Consider the following 20,671-nt stretch of genomic DNA (forward strand, 5'->3'; position numbering starts at 1 on the left):
CCTGCCAGTTAATAAGAACAATCACATTCTACCGTCATAGTGAAATATCTCTGTATGTCATCTATCTCCTAGCGTTCAGACCATTCAGCATGGCCCTTTATGGTAATTAGGAAACACTCTGATCCTGCTCATCTCTCTCTGGTTACACTCATCTGACATATAAGCACATCCTTAAAGGAATTTTTTACCAAGCTCTGCTGAGTTCATTTAGAAAAGCTGAGATGATCATTTAGTACTTAATAGAATGGGCCATGATGGAGGTTCTATAATACCAGCTGCAACCAAAGATGAACTGGGGTTGGGGAGTACTTGTGGGTTTTTTGAGATTTGTCTAAATGATGACTTCGACCATTTTGCTACTTTGAATACTATCTTACCCATAAATATGCAATTTACAAATAAATACATTTATAAATAAATGGATTGTGACATTCAGTCATTCTGCAAACAGGCTCTATTTTCACAACTTAACCACTTGAAGTCCGCAGTGTTAAGCCACCTTCCTGTCCAGGTCACTTTTCAGTATTCAGCACTGCAGTACTTTGACTGGCATTTATTTCGTCATGCAACGCTGTACTGAAATGAATTTTATACAATTTTTTGGGGACAGATAGAGCTTTCTTTTGGTGGTATTTAATCACCACTGGGAGTTTTATTTTTTACTATATTAAGAAAAAATTACCGAAATTTTTTAAAAACGAAACTGTTTCCCTATATTATATGATGAAACATTTATTATTACCCAGTTTTTTGGTAAAATATAAAAGATGGGGTCACATCGGGTAAAAAGACACCAAACATGTCAAGCCTTAAAATTGCGCGCCGCGAAACCTCAAAAAACTACAATACCCAAAATTGGCCATAGGCGACATTTTAAAAGCTTTTACCGCTCATCAGTTTAGTGTTATCAGTGATTGTGGGCCTAGAATTATTGCTTTCACTCCGACGTTCACGGCGATATGTAACATGTGTAGCGCAATTGTCGTTTTCGCGTGCTGGCGTATCTGACACGTATTTACGTTTATATGTGCGTAAATGTGGGGAAATTAAACATTTTTGGGGTTTTTTCAACTTTTTTTATATGTGACTTATTTTTTTTAACTGTTTTAATTTTTTTACACTTAATGTTTTTGCTATCCCATAGGGGGAAACAATCTCCCCATATAATAGCAAAGGCACACTGACAGGTCCTCTTTATGGAGACATTAGGGGTCACCTGGGGACCACCAAAGAAGCTGATTCATCAGCTTCTTCTCTCTGGCTACAGCAGACAGAGGACTGACAGGTGAATGCAAAAGTAATGTACTACACATCAGTTCCGCATTCAGACGCCGGAGGGAGATCAGCAAGGAGGAAGACGCTGATCTCCCTCCCATCTTTCTCCTGACACCCTCCCGAGCCAGTCCCAGGCCATTTTCCTCTTTTTTAATATTTTATTTGTCCTAAGTGAGGCGTTAGACAGACATATGTGATATAAATATGTAGCCCTATCTGTCCTCTAAAAAACAATATATAATATGTGTGGGTGCACTTTGTAAGAAAGTATATTACTGACGTGGAAGAATCACACAGCAAAAATGTCAAAAGTGTGTCAGTCATTTACGAACAGAAACTAAAAACAAGCTCAGTCATGAAGGGGTTAAAGTGATACTACACTCAAGAGTTAAATCTTCCAAAACATTAAAGTGTCTCAACTATTAATAAAAATGTATCCTATTTGTAGATCGTCAAATCATCTCTGAATTCATACTGACACTGTCCTTCCTTCTGGAGGGTGACTTATTTTTTCCCCATGGTCCCTGGGTGTTTAGTAGCTCCAAGGGCGCTCCTGTGATGCACTACAATCTCACATTTAGTTTACTAATTTGTATTGAGATTGTAGCCCATCACCGGAGTGAGCTTGGAGCGGTGACTACTTTATAACACACACACACACGGACCATGGGGAACAATGTAACCACCCTCCAGAAGGAAGGACAGTGTCAGCACCAATTCAGAGATGATTTGAGGATCTGCAGCTGAGTGATACACAAATAAGATACATTTTTGTTAATAGTTAAGGTAGTTGAATGCATTTTTAAGATTTTACTCCTTCGTTTAGTGTCACTTTAAGTGCTGGAAATGTAAATGTTAAAGTTCTTCATTTATTTACTGATATACTGTACCTGGACATTATTTTGGTGTTTAAATCTGTTATTGCATTCTGGTAAATATTTTGCGGATCTGCTCTTAGAATGGAACGGTCCACTGTTTAAAAGAACGTTGCCCAGAGCTTACCTGTCTGAAAAGGTTCACCCCACCTGGACAGTGCTGTTCAGTCTGCCAGCAAGGTGAGAGCTTGACCACATAATGGTAACTGTTATAGCAGTTGGTGTTCTGAGCTGCGGTGTTACCAGCATCAAGTATGAATGTTGACAAATACCTCTTCTGTTTTCAGGCTGTGAATATGAGGGGCTGACATACAGCAATGGGGAATATTTTCTTTCACAGAGTAATCCTTGTGTGAACTGTTCATGTATGGTGAGTGACACTCTTAATTTCTGGCATTTTTCTATGTGGTCTTATAAATGAATCATTTTTTATAGAAGGTATATTGACAGATCATTTGGTCCAATTACTATATTACTATATTCCCATGGGACACCATACTGGACTCAACCTTGTCAGTTTGGCTGGGTTTAGGGTGGGATTGGTATCACACAGAACATACTGTATATGAATTATCATCAGCCAACCTCACCTTATTAAGGGGTCATGTGAGGCCCTGAAATGCTGTATGTATTGTAATCCATTCCTAAGCTTCCATTAAATGTTGGACTTTTAGCAAGATCTTTGAGACAGGCCCCTTCTACTTACATTTGCACCGTCCTTCTACTTTATGTTACAAAGAAACCCAGTATAAGAAATACTGAAAATATAGAAAGAAACAATGTATTTTATACTCTAAGACTCTCCTCACAGTAAGAAAAATGCATACACATACAGCGGGATCTTGTAAAGAGCCGCGGTTGCTGTTTGGATCACCTCCTTTGTTGTAGGCTTCAGGCCTAGTCATTTGCTGTGCCAGTGATTCGTTTATAAAGTTACCATAGTTAATTAATTTAGAAGCAAAAGATGCACTCTAATTTGATTGGGCAGGTTTGAATTTTTTTAAAGTTCCCAATAGTCAGTGTTATCCCTATGACAGTACATGCTGTTCTCTTGGCTTTATGTATTATTCTACAGTATTTAAACTGGACCTTTCAGTAACTTTACAAGTCTGCAGGGGTAAATTCCTGACATGGTTCAATATACAGCAGCAGTATCATTAAAAAAGGTGCCCTTTATCAAAAAGAGCAGCCCTTGAGCTCTTCTCAAGTGACTTTGCCTAGCCTGAGACAGTGTTACCAGTCTGCTGATGACATCCATACATTTTATGTTATAGAGGTCTATACATCATGCCTAAAAAGGAGGAATGTGAAATAGAGGAAAGAAGTTCTATAAAAAGGACAGTTCCTCCAAATGAGGGACAGTTGGGAGCTGAGTATCTTTATAGCAAGTCACAAGGTGAGCGGCAGCTGTAGGTTGCTAATTAGTATCAGACGTTTGTGTAGAACTACATATGCACCAGGATTCAATGTAGGTATAGAGGCACTCATGGGATTTGCAGTGGAAATAAGTCAAAGCATCAGTATTGTATTGTCAACTTTTGATGGAGCTCAGCCCATCTTACCAAGACACTATGCACCAGGATTTACATGATTTATAGTCTCCTGGACGGAGTCTCAGTCCAGATCTTATAAATGAATCATTTTTTATAGAAGGTATATTGACAGATCATTTGGTCCAATTACTATATTACTATATTCCCATGGGACACCATACTGGACTCAACCTTGTCAGTTTGGCTGGGTTTAGGGTGGGATTGGTATCACACAGAACATACTGTATATGAATTATCATCAGCCAACCTCACCTTATTAAGGGGTCATGTGAGGCCCTGAAATGCTGTATGTATTGTAATCCATTCCTAAGCTTCCATTAAATGTTGGACTTTTAGCAAGATCTTTGAGACAGGCCCCTTCTACTTACATTTGCACCGTCCTTCTACTTTATGTTACAAAGAAACCCAGTATAAGAAATACTGAAAATATAGAAAGAAACAATGTATTTGGTTATTTTTTGCTCACTCTAAGACTCTCCTCACAGTAAGAAAAACGCATACACATACAGCGGGATCTTGTAAAGAGCCGCGGTTGCTGTTTGGATCACCTCCTTTGTTGTAGGCTTCAGGCCTAGTCATTTGCTGTGCCAGTGATTCGTTTATAAAGTTACCATAGTTAATTAATTTAGAAGCAAAAGATGCACTCTAATTTGATTGGGCAGGTTTGAATTTTTTTAAAGTTCCCAATAGTCAGTGTTATCCCTATGACAGTACATGCTGTTCTCTTGGCTTTATGTATTATTCTACAGTATTTAAACTGGACCTTTCAGTAACTTTACAAGTCTGCAGGGGTAAATTCCTGACATGGTTCAATATACAGCAGCAGTATCATTAAAAAAGGTGCCCTTTATCAAAAAGAGCAGCCCTTGAGCTCTTCTCAAGTGACTTTGCCTAGCCTGAGACAGTGTTACCAGTCTGCTGATGACATCCATACATTTTATGTTATAGAGGTCTATACATCATGCCTAAAAAGGAGGAATGTGAAATAGAGGAAAGAAGTTCTATAAAAAGGACAGTTCCTCCAAATGAGGGACAGTTGGGAGCTGAGTATCTTTATAGCAAGTCACAAGGTGAGCGGCAGCTGTAGGTTGCTAATTAGTATCAGACGTTTGTGTAGAACTACATATGCACCAGGATTCAATGTAGGTATAGAGGCACTCATGGGATTTGCAGTGGAAATAAGTCAAAGCATCAGTATTGTATTGTCAACTTTTGATGGAGCTCAGCCCATCTTACCAAGACACTATGCACCAGGATTTACATGATTTATAGTCTCCTGGACGGAGTCTCAGTCCAGGAAGTATATGCTGGTCCTTTAGGTCCACTTTAATCCAATTGTTACTACCTGCCTTCCGCTCTATCACCCATCAGTGTGACTAGGCCATCTTTGTTTGATATGCTGTTATAGCAATACCCATTTTGATATTCTCTCTCGTTTTGTTGCAGAACAATCTAGTGCGCTGTTTTCCTGTTCAGTGTCCTGTAGTCCCCTGTAAGAATCCGGTGCCCACTCCTGGTCAGTGCTGCCCCTCGTGTCCAGGTAAAAATAATTTCCTAATAGTAAGGTAACCCAGTCTATGTAGCAAATAACCTAAAAATGATTTATCTTTGTCAAGACTGTATTATTTATTGTATTGGAGTGATCGGATAAATCATGAGGTACTTTCTTGAATCAAATCTCAAAACTAAATGTTTATTGAAAAGCTCTGCAGATACTGGCTGTTTTGGAGCAATTGGATCATATTGTGACCTCCATAAGGTGGTTAGAAAAGTACAGTTTGGCATTGTACTTTAAGATAATGGGCAAAGGACATGAGTAGGATGTAGCAGTAGTAGTTTAAATGCCAAAAGCACATCTGAGTAAGGGAGATGAGAAGAAGAAGAAGAAGAAGAAGAAGGGATCAATAGACCATGGTGTCTGTCCCTCTTACTGCAGGTTGGCACAATGACAGGCATCGGCGAGATCTATGGCCAGTGAAGCCTTTCCTCAAGATGGCTGTGACATCACCTACATGTTGTTCCCTTTATTCCTCCTAGTGTGTGATTTTAACGGGCGTCCCTTGTTCCCTGGCCAGAATGTTACCACCTTAGATGGCTGCCAACATTGTGTCTGTCTGGTGAGTATTGTTAATGAAAAGTAATTTTAAAAAGTCTTCCCGTATTGCTATACATGACTGTTAATCAAAGCTCTACAATTTTCCAGGCCAGGGTCTAATAAACTAAATGGGAACTGTAGTATAAACTGTTTAAAGTGTTCTCTTAACAGCTGGGAAACCATTTTCTTTTGAGAGTTACATTTTTAATTTTGAAATATATTAATTAGTATAGTGTATCTGGATGTGTGGTGTGTTGTTTTGTTTTGTGTGCATGTGTATGTGTATGCACCTTTTTGCCTGCATACTATTCTGTTTGCTATTGGTATACTATTGAATTAGTATTTTTCCTGAACAATCTAGCTATATCTAGACAAATTGTGGTTTCGTAGTTGTATCTCATCTTGTAAGGTGGACATTTACTGTAAAATAGGGAGTCCTGACTTGTAGCCTTTGCAATTTGTATTCACGGTATGGCTTAAGTTTGCTGGCTTTGGCTTCTTTGACAGATAAAAGGAGATTACAACACTTAGCCGCACTAATGGTACAAAGCGAAGCCAATTAAAGTGTCTGGGTGAGCTGTCAGTCACAATGACAGCTTTATTTCTACCTGGACCTGGTGGGGGATTTATAAACACCAAGTGTAGACTTTATGTTTTAGATTTTGTGATGACATATAGATGAGGCCCGAGTCTTTGTATGACAGGAATGCTATGCCGACTACTTTAGTTTTATAACTACACCTGGTGTAATGCTCCATTCACGCCTGAGCGACTGTCCACGCGTATTCAGCTGTATGGATATGCGCGAAGCTGCTCTAAACAGAGAATACAATGCACTTTAATATGCATCGTTCAGACCATCGCGGCACCCGAAAAAGTGCAAGCGCGATAATCCGGTGGTTCCCGAAAGTTTGCCGCTATTTAATAGCCGCAAACGAGTGACATCCATGCGGATTTAAAAATATCAGCATCTTCGTCCCGCACGGAAAACTGTGCGGGAACAGCAAATGCTGAATGTGAAGGCAGCCTAATAGTGCACTTCTCTACGAAAGGTTCTATAATGAATTATACCACATGTGAATAGTGTTTTCCTTTCAGCTTTCATATTAGTAAACACCAGGGGTTCCCATTAGGTAGATCGTGATCTACCAGTAGCTCTCAAAGCTGATGCTGGTAGATCACGAAGGGTGTGAATGGCGGCCCCTTTATTCCATTTTGGTATATTTATTTAGCTGTGCACACATGATTACCTATTAGCCCGAGTATGCTGCGCCAAGCTCCCTGACACCTTTCTGGTGGATTCTGGTGGTCGAAGTGCTATGTATTACATCAAAGAATATTAGTTTACACAGCCTGTTGCACTGCACTGTTTGCAAAATACAGCAGGGTGAGCCAGGAAAGAGAGCGCGAGGAGAGACAGCCAGGGGAGAGAGTGCAAGGAGAGACAGCCAGTGGAGAGAGCGCAAGGAGAGACAGGCAGGAAAGAGAGCAAGTAGAGACAGCCAAGAGAGGGAAGAGAGACAGCCAGGAGAGAAAACGAGGAGTGACAGCCAGGTGAGAGAGAGAGCGAGGAAAGACAGCCAGGAGAGAGAGGAGAGACAGCCAGGAGGATGAGAAAGGAGAGACAGCCAGGAGGGAGATCAAGGAGAGACAGCCAGGAGGGAGAGCAGGGAGAGACAGCCAGGAGGATGAGCGAGGAGAGACAGCCAGGAGAGAGAGAGCGAGGGATGTTTTTTTTTGTTGGTAGATCTCATGTAGCTCATCATTTGAAAAGTAGATCTTAACACAAAATATTGTGGGCACCCGTGGTAAACACCATGCAATGTTATGCAAATGTCGTGATTCTCGTTTTTCCTTCTTGCTCATTGTAAGCCAAGTGCGGAGCAGATGCAGAGCAGAGCAGTTACAGAACACTTCAAAAATGCATTCAATGTATTCCAATGGTATTTTGGGCTCTAGTTCATACCAGAGCATTTTGTTCCAGAGCATGAGGAAAAACTACAGCATGTCCCATGCATCAAAAACCCGGCAAAACACACTGCACTGCATGTGCAGAAACTCATGCAGATCTGGTCCGCATTAGGTGTGAACAAGCCCTAATTCTTATTTCATGATACATTCTTTAGTTTTACTACTTGTGGTAGTACTAGGGTCCTGGGTCCACAAGAACATATACAGTATGTTACCATAAAGCACAGAACTAAGTACGGTGTTTTGTGTTGCCATTCATTTTACGATTCAAGAGTCATTTATCTTCTAGTCGTTCTTCAATTTGGAAGATACATTATGCCCACTAGATGGAGCTGTGGATCATACTAACATGTATTTATTTCCTATGATACTTTACTCCATCTCGTGGCCATATTGCAGCATTTTCCCCATTGAAAAACATTCGACCAGAAGAGAAATTACGCTGTTAACATTCGTTATGCCCCATTCTCATAACAGCAGCTTAACTCACACTGAACTAATGTACTAATAGACCCCTTAGTGTGTATATATGCATCTTTGTGGCTGTTTTATTATATTGTAAGACATTACAGGTGAGTGATTGTATGAGATCTGTAAAGCACTGCAGAATAGGTTTGCACTTCTTACACAACTAAAAAAAACACGTTTGTCTCATCCAATGTTTTCTCAAAATGTTCAGGATGGTGAAGTGAAGTGTATCGATGCCGTACGTTGTCAGCAGACCTGCACCAATGGCATCAGACGGGGTTCATGCTGTCCAGATTGTTCAGCTTGTGACTTACAAGGTGACATTATACCTAATGGAATATCCTTCCAGGGTAATGGGAACCCATGTGACAGCTGTATATGCCAGGTAAAGGAACTTTACATCCTCTGTGTGCTGAGTGGTTTTGTTTACAGTGTTTTTTAACATTATCAGTATTAGAAACATGTTTGCAGCGCCTATTCAAAAGTGTTCGATTTATTTTTGTCGGTATTGTTGTAACTATAAGAAAAAATAACTTATATGCGTTGTAACACACCAGAAATGCACACCTTCTTATATTACTATTATCTTTGACTGTCTCTTAATATAATTAATGATGGTCCCCCCTGCTAATAATATTTAATCTGGGCTCTTTTTTACAGAATGGTAATATACAGTGTATACAGGTGACTTGTCCAAAGCTGACTTGTGTTCTGCAGGAAGAGATACCTGGAGAATGTTGCAAAAGGTGTCAAGGTAATGGCCTTTTACTGTCCTTTTACAATACTGCCTGTTGCGTGCGATACTTGTATAAACTTAACACAGAACTTTTAAATATGTTGCGTTGTGCCTTATTGCGTGCTTTGATCCATTTCTCATATATCTCCACACACAAGGCTGCATTGATGGCACAATCACCCGCAGGCACGAGGAGGAGTGGAGACCCCAAGGAGAGCCATGTCATAGTTGCCGCTGTTTGGTAAATAATAGAAAGTCTTTTTATTTTTCAGTAGCAGTATAATATTACTTCCATTATCTTTTTCTTACCTGGTTTAATGGTGGAGAATTATGTTGCCTTCATTCATTTCTTTGCACTTTCTCTCTCTTATAGTAGTTCTTATTGTTTTTCTTGCTATGTGATGATTTTATTTTTGTTGTGCACTCAGGAAGGCAAAATCCAATGTAGGAAGCGCCACTGTGCCTCTCTGTGTAGAAACCCTGCACCCCCTAGACCAGAAACTTGCTGTCCTATATGTGATGGTAAGATTGTGAAGAAATCCTCATGTCTTGTTCTCAGGGGTTTCCCACACACTACCTATGGCAATGGCAGTGAAGTCACTGAGGGGCTCAAAGACCACATAACATAATGTGGTAATATGTTATAAATAGCCATTATAATGTGCACAGTGCAGTTCCCAATACAAATCAAACATAATCTCTTAAAGTAAGCCTGTACTGAGGAAGTATAAAAGCTGATATTGCTGACCTCCCTTGCTAAAAATACCAGTTCTCTGGCTATAATGTTGATCCAGTCTCTTCAGTACTTTCTGTGTCTCTGACCCAGCGCAAACTATATATGCAAATCAGTAGTTTTTATTTACCCTGACTTTTAAGCTGCATGCCTGTTTCAGGCCCCCGTCCCCAGATTTTTCTCAGTACAGGTTTCCTTAAAAGTATATGCATGCCCTTAAAATTAAATTTAATAAGACAATGCCTTACCCTACACATTTTCAAATGAGTACATTTTTTTTTTCTTTTTTCCCCCCCATATTTGTACTTTTTATTACCTGGCTACCATGCCCATTTTAAGCTCCTTGGTTCTTAAGGAAAGGACTGGCAACACTGCTAGTTTGCGTCATAGCCACATAATAGCTCATAGGTTGTCAGTCTAGAGGATCACCAAGGAGGCTGGGCATAAACTCCCACAGCCACTGCTGCACTGGATGTTAACTGAGCTAGAGCAGTCACATGGCTGCTAGAAAATCTGACAAAAAAAGGTATTTAAAATGTCAGTGCAATGCAGAGTATGCTGAACCTGACATCATTTTTGTATGCTAGCATTTACACTATTTTAGAGTAAAAGTTTTTAGTGGTTCATTGTCTTTTGCTCACTGGCATTTCTCCCTATACTGTCTTGTTAAATATGCAACATTGTTGGGTTTGGCCTATTATTAAAAGCAAATGGATATAACTTCTTTTGTACATGTCTGTACTATCTTAGGTTATCTTTGAAGGACCCTCTGAGATTATCAGTGTCCCCTCTCTATAACCTTTTGCTCCTCTGTCCAATGGAGAAAACATAGCGTTGATACAGACACTCTAGCACAACAATAATGTTTTAGCCATCAATAAAGGGGAGTTGGTGCCCACCAATGTCAGCAATAAAAGTGTTTAAAAAGAATAATAATATAAATTTCTAACATATGTAATTGGAATTTGAGCAACAAATTAACTTTTTATCACAGCAACTAATCAACAGAAAAAAAAAATGGTTTCTGAAAGATGAAACCTAACAATTGTACTATCATCAGCTAAATTGTTGCTCCAGTTTTATATTTTTAAATAATTGGAAGATGAGATACTTATTTTGCTCAGATTCAGAGACTTTCTATAATTTTCAGGGACTGAAAGATAAAACCTTATTGCTTATTCTTGACAGCAGCTCAATTTTCGAGTCAGTTTTTTGCTTCAGATCTCATAAATCAGATACATTTTTACTGTTTACAGCCTGTGATGTGAGTGGAAAATATTATTTGATATCTTTCAATAGTATTTGCACAGGAAATCTTGTCATTTATGTTATTTTTTTCCTTTAATGATGCTACTTTGCTGTGACATGTCAGTATTTGCTTTGCTTTTCTCTCAGGATGTTCATTTAATGGCCGTACATATCAGAATGGACAATCAGTGAGAAGTTCTGACTCTTGTACACGTTGCTTATGTGAGGTGAATTTTATCATTTGCTTCTAATTAAAGTATCCTAAGAGATATTTTTCTATGTTCCAGTTTTAAATATTTTTTCTGTATGAAACATTTTTATAATAGATCAGATTACTAATTGTTCTTAACACAGTTCTCTGGAAAGATAACTGCAGTATTAACTTAAAGCCCCCTTTGCCCTTCTGATCAGATTGTGCATCTAATTATAGATCTCAGATGTATATGAAAGTTACTTCTTGGTGGCTGTTCTGGCCAGGGATAAGTAGCTTTTGAATCTGGTGGTTCCCCATACTGATTATAACTCATTATCTTGTCCTAGTTCTAGTGAACATAAGCTGAACCTGTCTATAGAGAATTCTGGCAGGACCGTGCACATGATACAAGCTAAGAATGGCCAGCAATTTTACCATATGGTCAGTAATTGCTCCATACCATATGGTCAAATCCAGCACTTGCCCAAAGCCTGGAATGCATGCTTTCAGCAGCCAGGAAACAACAAGATCTAAATGTTGCTCAGCCTTGCATCAGGGCAAGACTATTTTGTCTTCTTCTGAGGTTTTCTGAGGTGGATACATTACACAAAGGAATTATTTGGTTAAACCATTGGAGTAAAGAAAAGTAACATTTCCAGTTAATAGAAAGCACCATTCAGTGCCCCATCTTAGTATTTTCATGCTCCCCCAATGCATTCTAGTATCACCTGAAAAACCGCAAACATGTTGATACTGCGTGACCTTTATCTTCAGTCCTCCCCCCCAATAGTATAGCTCTCAGTACCTGAGAAACTAGCCATCAGAGTGTCGATATGTGAGGACAGCCCAGTCATATGCATTTACCAGCTTTAAGAAAGTCAGTACTTGCATAGCATTTTCAGAGGGCCCTTGGATTGCACTGAGGCAGAATGGAGGAAAGTTAAGGTAAGCTAAACTGGAGCACCAGAGGGTGCCTGTTACCCAGAAGAAGCTTTTCTTCAAACTGAAAGGTTTACTTTAATTACAAATGTGTTTCATTTCTAAATGTAAGAGCTTTTCTTCCATCTCCCGTTATATAGAATGGAAATGTCCAGTGTAGTCCTATACCATGTAGTCCAACACAATGCAGAAACCCTGTGCGGAAGCCAGGAGAATGCTGTGCAAGGTAAGCTGTTTTAGTCCTTGTTAGGTTTCCTCAGGAAAGTTACACTGCAGGGACTCTAACCCCCAAAAATGGGCCTCTAACCCATGGGAAAGTTACTCTGAGTGGACTTGAACCCTCAGTAGTGGGACTTGAACCCATGTCTCCTGGTAGGACTTAACTCGATTTCGGTTTCCCGGGATTTGATCATGCTGCCAGCTTCAGACAAGTACTTGGGAATACAGAAGCACACAAAACAGTGCATTCACTCTATATTCAAAGGTTTATTGTTAAAGTAAAAAGATTATATAGACAGTGAAAGGGGCGATGGCGGAGCATAAACCAATGGAAAAACATACACATATTCAATTAATAATAACTAATAATAATAATATGGACAATAGAACAGCTACAAAGAAGGAAATTAGCTGGAAAGTTTTAAGGTCTTATGTTTCACACAAATATAAGACAATTAGATTTACTGAAGAATGCAGATTCCTCATCTGGAAACAATTAAAACTAGTTGATGTAGAAAACACAATCTTCTACTGTTCAGACATTAACTCGGTGTGTACCAGAAACAGGCAAATGGTTATTTTGCCCTTTCAGCCCTCCACAAGTTTATTTTAACTTTGTTTCCACAACTCATAAAGGGGATGGAGGACCTGAGCTATGAGAACAGGCTACTAAATTTAAACATGTTCTCATTGGAAGTAAGGAGATTAAGGGGGGGCATGATTCGAATGTACAAAATGTTTACCGGGGATAGTAACATTAGCAGCAAACTCTTTACAATTAGCTCCATGACAAGGACGAGAGGCTACCACCTACAATTGGTAGCACAAGGGGCGAAGGGGTTTCTTCTCAGTTAGATCAGTCAGGGTCTGGAACTCACTGCCATATGCTGTGATTTCGGCTGAAAGTGTGGAATTGTTGAAGAGGCGATTGGACGATTTCCTCAGGGACCGTAATATTCAGGGGTACAAGTACTCATAAGAATGAGAACACACAGATACCTATACATATGCACACATCAGTGGAACCATAAACATACACACAATAGGTTGGACTTGAGTCTTTTTTCAACCACAAATAGTATGTAACTATATTAAATATTTATCCTAAGCTATTCTTAGCTTTCTGTAGCCAACAAGCCTAAAATTAACCTGTATTTTGGTTTGTGAAAGTTGAGATTTGAGCAGGAATTTCGGGTGCTTCATTGGCAGATTGGGGGAGATGGGGGCTGGCGAGAAAGATAAGTATCAGCTCCTACCATTGTTTTCAGTAGGTTACTTCATTTCATTCAGTCTGTAGGCCAAGTTCCCAATTTTCTCATTTACACCATAAGCAGGCAACAGAAGCCTTGCATTAATTGCTTTGTAATGGGAGTACCCTGCAGCTCGGTATATGTAATTCACCGGTTTGTGACACCATGGGGCTCCCCGTGTATACTAATAATGTGTAACGGTATCTGTACCCCTTGCTGTGGTGATTCATATTGATGGGCAAATGTGCCTGGGTTCAATTCTCCAAAGTTGAAAATCTTGTTAGAAATTCAGCAAACCGGAACTTAGAGGTGCATCCCATCACTCCCCTTGTATATTAATAATGTGTAAAGGTATCTGGACCCCTTGCTGTGGTGATTAATATTGATGGGCAAATGTGCCTGGGTTCAATTCTCCAAAGTTGAAAAGCTTGTTAGAAATTCAGCAAACCTGAACTTAGAGGTTGATCCCATTGATGTCTGTGGATGGGGGAGGTGAATTTTGTTTTTAGTTTTGGTCATTTTTAGGGCTAATAGGCACACTACTGTCAAAATGGCATTGGAAGCTGGACAGCGCCATTGGGAACCTGTGCCAATTCAAAAAATATTTGACAAAAAACAGATAGAGGTTTTTTTCATGATATTTTAAGTGCAACATTGAAAATATAAAAATCCTCTAAATGACATACTTAGGAGATGCCTTCAAGCTGTATGTGATGTTACAGAATAGTACGATTTTTATGAACAGTCCAAGTGACATTGAATACAGGCACTGCATATTTGGCTGTGGAATTAATTTGTTTTCTTTTACAATTAGTTTGGCTTACATATAACAGTGGAACCCTAATCTGATTAATTTAAATTTAAAAAATACTATTTTTAGGTAGATTTATCATTTACACATGCTTTATCATCAACTGCTAAAAAAAATGGTTAAAAAAAAAATAGCAGATAAAAACTGGTCAATAGTTTACTAATACTGTCCCTGTTCTCACTGATGCAAAACTGCCCTGCCCCAGGCCAATTTCTATCAAACTCGCATTAAAAATTAGGAGACTGCATATGATACAGTAGTGTAAAACTGGCCAACAGTACGACATTTTAATGAGGGAGAATTAGCTGAAATGAGGAAAAAAGAGTACAGGCAGATGTTTTACTACAAGAATTTTGAGGGTGCAGATAGTACAACAGTGCAGAATTCGCCAGCAGCAGGGCAATTTTAAATAGCAAGGCTAGGCCCAAATAAACTAAAGGCAAAGGATACAAGCTGGGACTTTACTACAAGCATTAAAGCTGAATACCAGATATAATTTTTTAAGCATAGTTACGGTGGCCCATCTTGGCCTAATGTAAGAATGCATATGTCATACCTGAGAAGTCCACGGGGATCCAGTAAAGCACTGCGCTACATTGTTTTCACAGTAATGTTCCAGGTCCTGTAATAGTGCTGCAATGAGTAGCTTCCCCTCTGCTCTAAAAACACAGGGGGTCGCTTACTTGGCACATCAGCCATTCATAACATCTCTGATTTCCTTAAAGACTTAATATGCTATTAAATCTCTATAATTCTGTCATTATGTACCTCCTGTGTTTAACTGAATATGTCACGCTCTATTCCTTTTGCCTATAATTGTGGCAGCTTTCTCTGTACTTATTTTCTTGTTAGATGTGAAGGATGCGAGTTTGATTCCAAGTCATATGCTGAAGGTGATGTGTTCACTACTGTTCATGACCCCTGCCTCAGCTGTACATGTTCAGTGAGTAGATAAAATCATTGGTATGGGCTGGGTCTTAACAACTCTGAGCACACATTCATTACTTTCTCCTGCTTAGGATGGGGAAGTTTCATGTGATCACTTGGACAGACGATGTCCTCCTACAAAGTGTAGTCACCCTGGCAAAGTCAAAGGACAGTGTTGCCCAAGCTGTGATGGTAAGACATGTTCAGAAAAAAGGGAAATGTGTTACTTTTATAGTAAATTGCCTGCTGTTTAAGAGAAATCCAAGCAAGCTTGGACAAAGAGCAAAGTTAATAATAATACCTTATTGAATGATTAACGGACGAAAAATCACAATAATAAAATAACAGCAAAAAAGTTGAAAGAGGAACTTTACTTACTGTTTGGGTGTCTTGTGTATTTTTCTTTATGCAGTCTGTGATTTTGAGCGCACTGTATATACTGATGGACAGACGTTCCATCCTCCAGGACATGGACCTTGTCTGCGATGCAGCTGTACAGTAAGAATTCACTGCTTGTTATCTGCTTGTCTTTGTATGACATCTTACTATTAATCAGTAACATAACATGGCTTATGTTTAAAAATCTGGTTGACTATTTTAGACAAAGTCTTATATTTATTTGTTCTAAGATTTACAAATGTTCCCAAAATATCTGTTATACTAGTGCCTTCCTATTCAGACTCCTTCTTGACATTACCTGTACTTCTACCACAGAGGGCTTTAACTAAAATGTAGTTTCACCTTTACGCATGAGCAGTATAGAGTTGTCCTTTTGAGGACCACCATGAATCGCACTGAGGTCAACTCTTCCCTAACACATAAACTGCTGTAGAGGAAACAGACCAGAAGGCGCTGCACACCACCAAATTGTATTACAGTAGTTTAAGGAAAACTGAAGATGTATTTATTCATTTATAACTCTCTGTTCTCATCATATTTGTGCTGGATCACATTTTTTCCTCAAACATGTAGCACATAGCATGGTCAAATACATGAACAAGCTTTGTTTTTGAAGTTGTGAAAAAATGCGCTTCACCTTTGATGATCACATGTGCAGAAAAGCTCCAAAAGCCGTGTTTCCTGGTACCAGGATCAAACAAATCATGAAGTCATCTACCATGGCTTAGCTTCTTAACAGTTTGACCTGAATAGTAAGATAAAATGATAGAAAATAGTGATGGATATACTTTGCACATAAAGGACATGCCAAAGGCTATTCATATAGGTAGTGGTAAGTTCCTCTTTACCTATTTAAGAGATTAGGCATCAAAGGCCCTAGATAAAAATATGAGAAACGCAAAGAATACCTGATAGTGAAGCATACGTCAAATGATTTAACAGAGACATCTAAAATATATCTAGGTTTCTATGCAAACATAAGAATGTGGCACCACATCAGTGAGGGTGTGAACAAATAATATATGCAAATTTTTGAGATTCTGATGAGAGTTTACATAACTGACATCATCATTTGTGTTGTAGAAAGGCAATGTCCGCTGTGTTGAGGAAAGCTGCCCTCCTCAGTCCTGCCCAAACCCAGTGAAAGAACCAAATACATGTTGTCCAGTCTGTAAAGGTAAGACAGATGGAAGAGAAACTCAGCTTGTTGAGGCTATAATTACTTACAGTAAAGTCTGCTATTATAGTAAATTGTACAGGCCTCATCTGTGTTAAATAAATGTCCTCCTAATCTTATTTTTTTTAGTGTGTGACTGATATATAATTCCTCTTCTTTGTGCCTGTTGCACTTCACTTTTCTTTTATTATACCTCCTCTTACTTCAGTGTCTCTTTTTAGTATGTGTGCAGGATGGCACTGAGTTCTTAGAGGGGGTAGAGTGGGAGCCTGAAGGAGATCCATGCAGCACCTGTGCTTGTCTGAATGGTGATACAGTATGTGGAGTCAGTCAATGCCCCCCTCTGTCTTGTCTCCATCCAACCCACAATGAAGGTAAGAATGACAGTTAGTCTGTAGTCTGTGCATTTAGCATTGTACACTTTTGTGGTAAGCGTTGAACAGCTTAACTGTGTATATACAATGTAAAAAGCTATCAGTTTTGTTCTATTAAACCTTACTTAAAACACCATTTTTTTTCACTGCGTTACCTATACCTACACAGTGTCATTCTATATTGTAGGTGTTTGAGGTTTTGTGCACAATTTGTTGATTGTAGAACCACTAAGGTACCTGGGACCACTTAAAACGAATGTTAATGCTGCACACATATGAAACATATTTGAGTTAAATTTAGCATATTTCTAATGTTTGTGCAGGCTAAAAGCTTTGTGCAATGATAAATGTGCTTTCTTAATTCTTAGACGAGTGCTGTCCAGTGTGTCACACCTGTACTTACAACCAGCGTATATATAGCAATGGGCAGGACTTCACAGACCCTGACAATCCCTGCCAGAGGTGCCGCTGCCAGGTGAGAGCTCACAGCAACATTACAACTAATCTACTGTTTGTAATAATTTAGTAGAATTTAACTTCAGTTAGGTGTGTAGTGTGTGTACTTTAATGGCTTTTTAAAAACTGCATTATTTATTATCTCCTAGTATTCAGAATTTCTGCCTATGTAGAGTTTGTGTAATAAGGTGCGATAGGTAAGAAAAATGTGTTGCTTGTTTTGTGTTGTGCATGTGCACTTGCAGTGCATTGTACCTTCTGGTTGCACACTTTATTGATAATAATGAATTGAACATTTAGCATTCTGTCATGTCCTTTCTTACCTGGCTGAACTTAGTGGAATTGGCCACAATTTTAACCCTTTCCCAAACTGCTGGGGTTGGCACATCGCTGTCAAGGTAATAGAACATGTGCTCACCGCCAAGTCATTAAGTTGCCAGAGGATTGTACAAAGACTTTGACTGGAGGTAATTAGGCTTGACTTATGCTGAATTAAAGAACACATTTTCAGAGGCGAGTTCACAATCTTCTTGCATACACTATACAATAATTACCCTGCACCCCTGACCTATGTTACTATATTTAAATTAAACACGTTATCCAGAATACCTAAATTAAGCTACAGTCAAGCAGTAAAATGTTTCTAAAGTTTTACAATGTTCAGAAACAAACATTGCCCTTCATCCAATAATAAACATATGACAGATTAAAGTACAGATCTAACATGATGTACACTATATATGAAACTGGTTGTATTCCAAATTTGGTGAATTGTTCTTTAGAAAATCTTGGAACTTAAACTAAATTTAATGAAAATTAAACTGAAAAAAAAATAATTAGAAACAATTTAATGACCACTGTAAAATCACAGGAGTGATTCTAAAACAGTTTACAGTTTCTCAACCATTAATCAAAATGTTTCCTTCCACATATCCTGTACGCAGGAGATACAGCTCTGAAACAAAGTTTGTATGTCCATATGTCACTCTACAATCCAAACATTTACATGTCCTGTACTAAAATAATTTTCCACATTAACAAAAGATAAACATAAAAAAGCAGTATTTAACTCGTCCAGTTATTGTATTACATACAGTACAATATATATTATATACTATATCCACTGTATGCAGTATATATTTATATACTATAAGCCAACACATTATGGGTAGGTCATTTAAACTTGATGTTATTCCTATTATAACTGACATCTGAATATGTATATTTTTTCTGTGTATTTATGTTTGTTACTTAAGTTGCTTAAAGGAGAGCTATGGGGTTAAGTGAATTACACTCACCGCCATAGTTAGAGCCGATGTGTGACATTGAAACTGCCACACGTCGGCTATATTGCTCGGAAAGTGAGCGAAAACATACCGCTGCTCCCTCACTTCCTGATTATCTCCCTGCAAAGATTCCTCCAGGGGTTCACCCCTCCCCTCTCCGATCCTCCAGCACTGACTGGAAGGAATGACTGGGGGGGAGGCGGGCATAGCTGGCTCTGCCTCTAGATAGGCAGAGCCCGCTGTCAATTAGCCAGCGGATGGATCTCGACAGTAGCCCACTATATACTGAGTTTTGGGTCACGGGAGGACGTTAGAATAAAGGTTAACTCTAGTAAAAACTTTATTTTGGATAAAGCAGGAAAAAGTTATAGCTACTGTCAGGGCAGGTATTGGTGCTTGCCTATTTGCCTGGGGTTCAGCTGTAAATAAAAACTGAAAAGCATGTGCAATTTTTTTTTTTTCAAAATATTTTATTGAGACATAAACAAAGTCACCACGTGACCAAAAGAATGACATACAGTACATGCAATCGTTATGTTATTTCTTTTTGTATGGTTTTGTTTCCCATGGTTTGTTCACCAAGGCGCGTGTGGTCTACCTGTATCAAACCGTATAACAAGCATAAGAGTCTGATAATATGCAAACCTTCTCAGTCTCGCACCTATACCTATAATGCACAAGTTAACTTGAAAATGAAATTAAAAACTGAAAGTAAAAGTGAAAAAGGGTTGATCAAATGTCGTGAATCTCAAGATCAGGTTCAATCACAAAGGAGTTTGCAGAAAGAGTTCACCTCATCTTTGATTCAGTAGGGGGATTTAGGAGGAACAATCAGATACTATTATTTAGGTCATCTTCCACCTCCCCCTATTGATTATGTTGGATCCCATTTTCTTCTATATCCAGATAACTTGGCATATCTATCTGCTTGTCAAGTAAAAAAAAAAAACAGACAATGCTAAATAAAATAAAAATTAAAATAAACATAGAGAATAAAAGAAAAACAAGCCTATTTAGCATATTGAAGACATTGCTAAAAATGTTTTCACACTGGCAGCTTAAGACTCACTAACCTTTGCAGCCTCCTCTCGCAGGACCCATCCCGTTGTTTCCCCATTTCCTCCTCGCGGCCTCTCCTCCACATCCCCATCTAGACATTTTAAAAGGTTGAAGAGCAAAATATACATACGTGTTGGCATAGATTAGAGACTGATTAAAGGGACATCTCCTTCGTGTCCAGCCCATCTCCCTTGATATCCCTGTCAGTTATTCCGTAATGGTAAATTTTCCTAAAGAACCCTGGAGTACCCCTTCCAGATACCAGGTGGTGTATCTAAAGGGGCGAACTAGTTCCAACAGTTCCGTATCTTGCATTTGAAAAAGGAGAAAGGAACTCCATCGATTAAAGAATTTGGTGGTAAAGCGGTCCATGTCCAATATTGCTTCTAAACGTTCTTGCCACATAAATGTGGTGACCATTTCCACAAATACTTTCAAGGGAGGTGGGCTAGGGTTTAACCAGAATTTCATCAGCAGTCTCCTAGCTAGTAAGAGACAAGTAAACAGCCACATCCTATTATCTATCTTGAGGGCGGGAGGCGAGTCCCAGTAACTAAATAAGCATAGCCAAGGGTCTAGCGGGACTGTTGTCTCCATGATGTTAGCCAGGAGGGAGACTATCGCCGT

At 39.0% G+C, this 20,671-nt stretch overlaps 1 protein-coding gene across 1 annotated transcript in view; it reads left to right on the top strand.

Annotated features, from left to right (window-relative positions):
* The window catches only part of KCP (kielin/chordin-like protein), a 95,831-nt gene that overhangs the window by 45,473 nt on the left and 29,687 nt on the right, over positions 1-20,671 (top strand). The window contains exons 13-28 of the mRNA XM_018557072.1: positions 2,234-2,330; positions 2,438-2,520; positions 5,150-5,243; positions 5,741-5,820; positions 8,449-8,622; positions 8,898-8,991; positions 9,132-9,214; positions 9,402-9,495; positions 11,102-11,181; positions 12,227-12,312; positions 15,219-15,309; positions 15,386-15,485; positions 15,706-15,791; positions 16,776-16,869; positions 17,091-17,243; positions 17,612-17,718. Coding sequence (XP_018412574.1) covers positions 2,234-2,330; positions 2,438-2,520; positions 5,150-5,243; positions 5,741-5,820; positions 8,449-8,622; positions 8,898-8,991; positions 9,132-9,214; positions 9,402-9,495; positions 11,102-11,181; positions 12,227-12,312; positions 15,219-15,309; positions 15,386-15,485; positions 15,706-15,791; positions 16,776-16,869; positions 17,091-17,243; positions 17,612-17,718 — 1,596 coding nt within the window. The remainder of the gene's footprint in view (positions 1-2,233; positions 2,331-2,437; positions 2,521-5,149; positions 5,244-5,740; positions 5,821-8,448; positions 8,623-8,897; positions 8,992-9,131; positions 9,215-9,401; positions 9,496-11,101; positions 11,182-12,226; positions 12,313-15,218; positions 15,310-15,385; positions 15,486-15,705; positions 15,792-16,775; positions 16,870-17,090; positions 17,244-17,611; positions 17,719-20,671) is intronic.

The sequence above is a fragment of the Nanorana parkeri genome, unplaced genomic scaffold (genome assembly GCF_000935625.1).
Source record: "Nanorana parkeri isolate BGI_ZX_2015 unplaced genomic scaffold, ASM93562v1 scaffold265, whole genome shotgun sequence".
In the NCBI taxonomy this organism is placed as follows: domain Eukaryota; kingdom Metazoa; phylum Chordata; class Amphibia; order Anura; family Dicroglossidae; genus Nanorana; species Nanorana parkeri.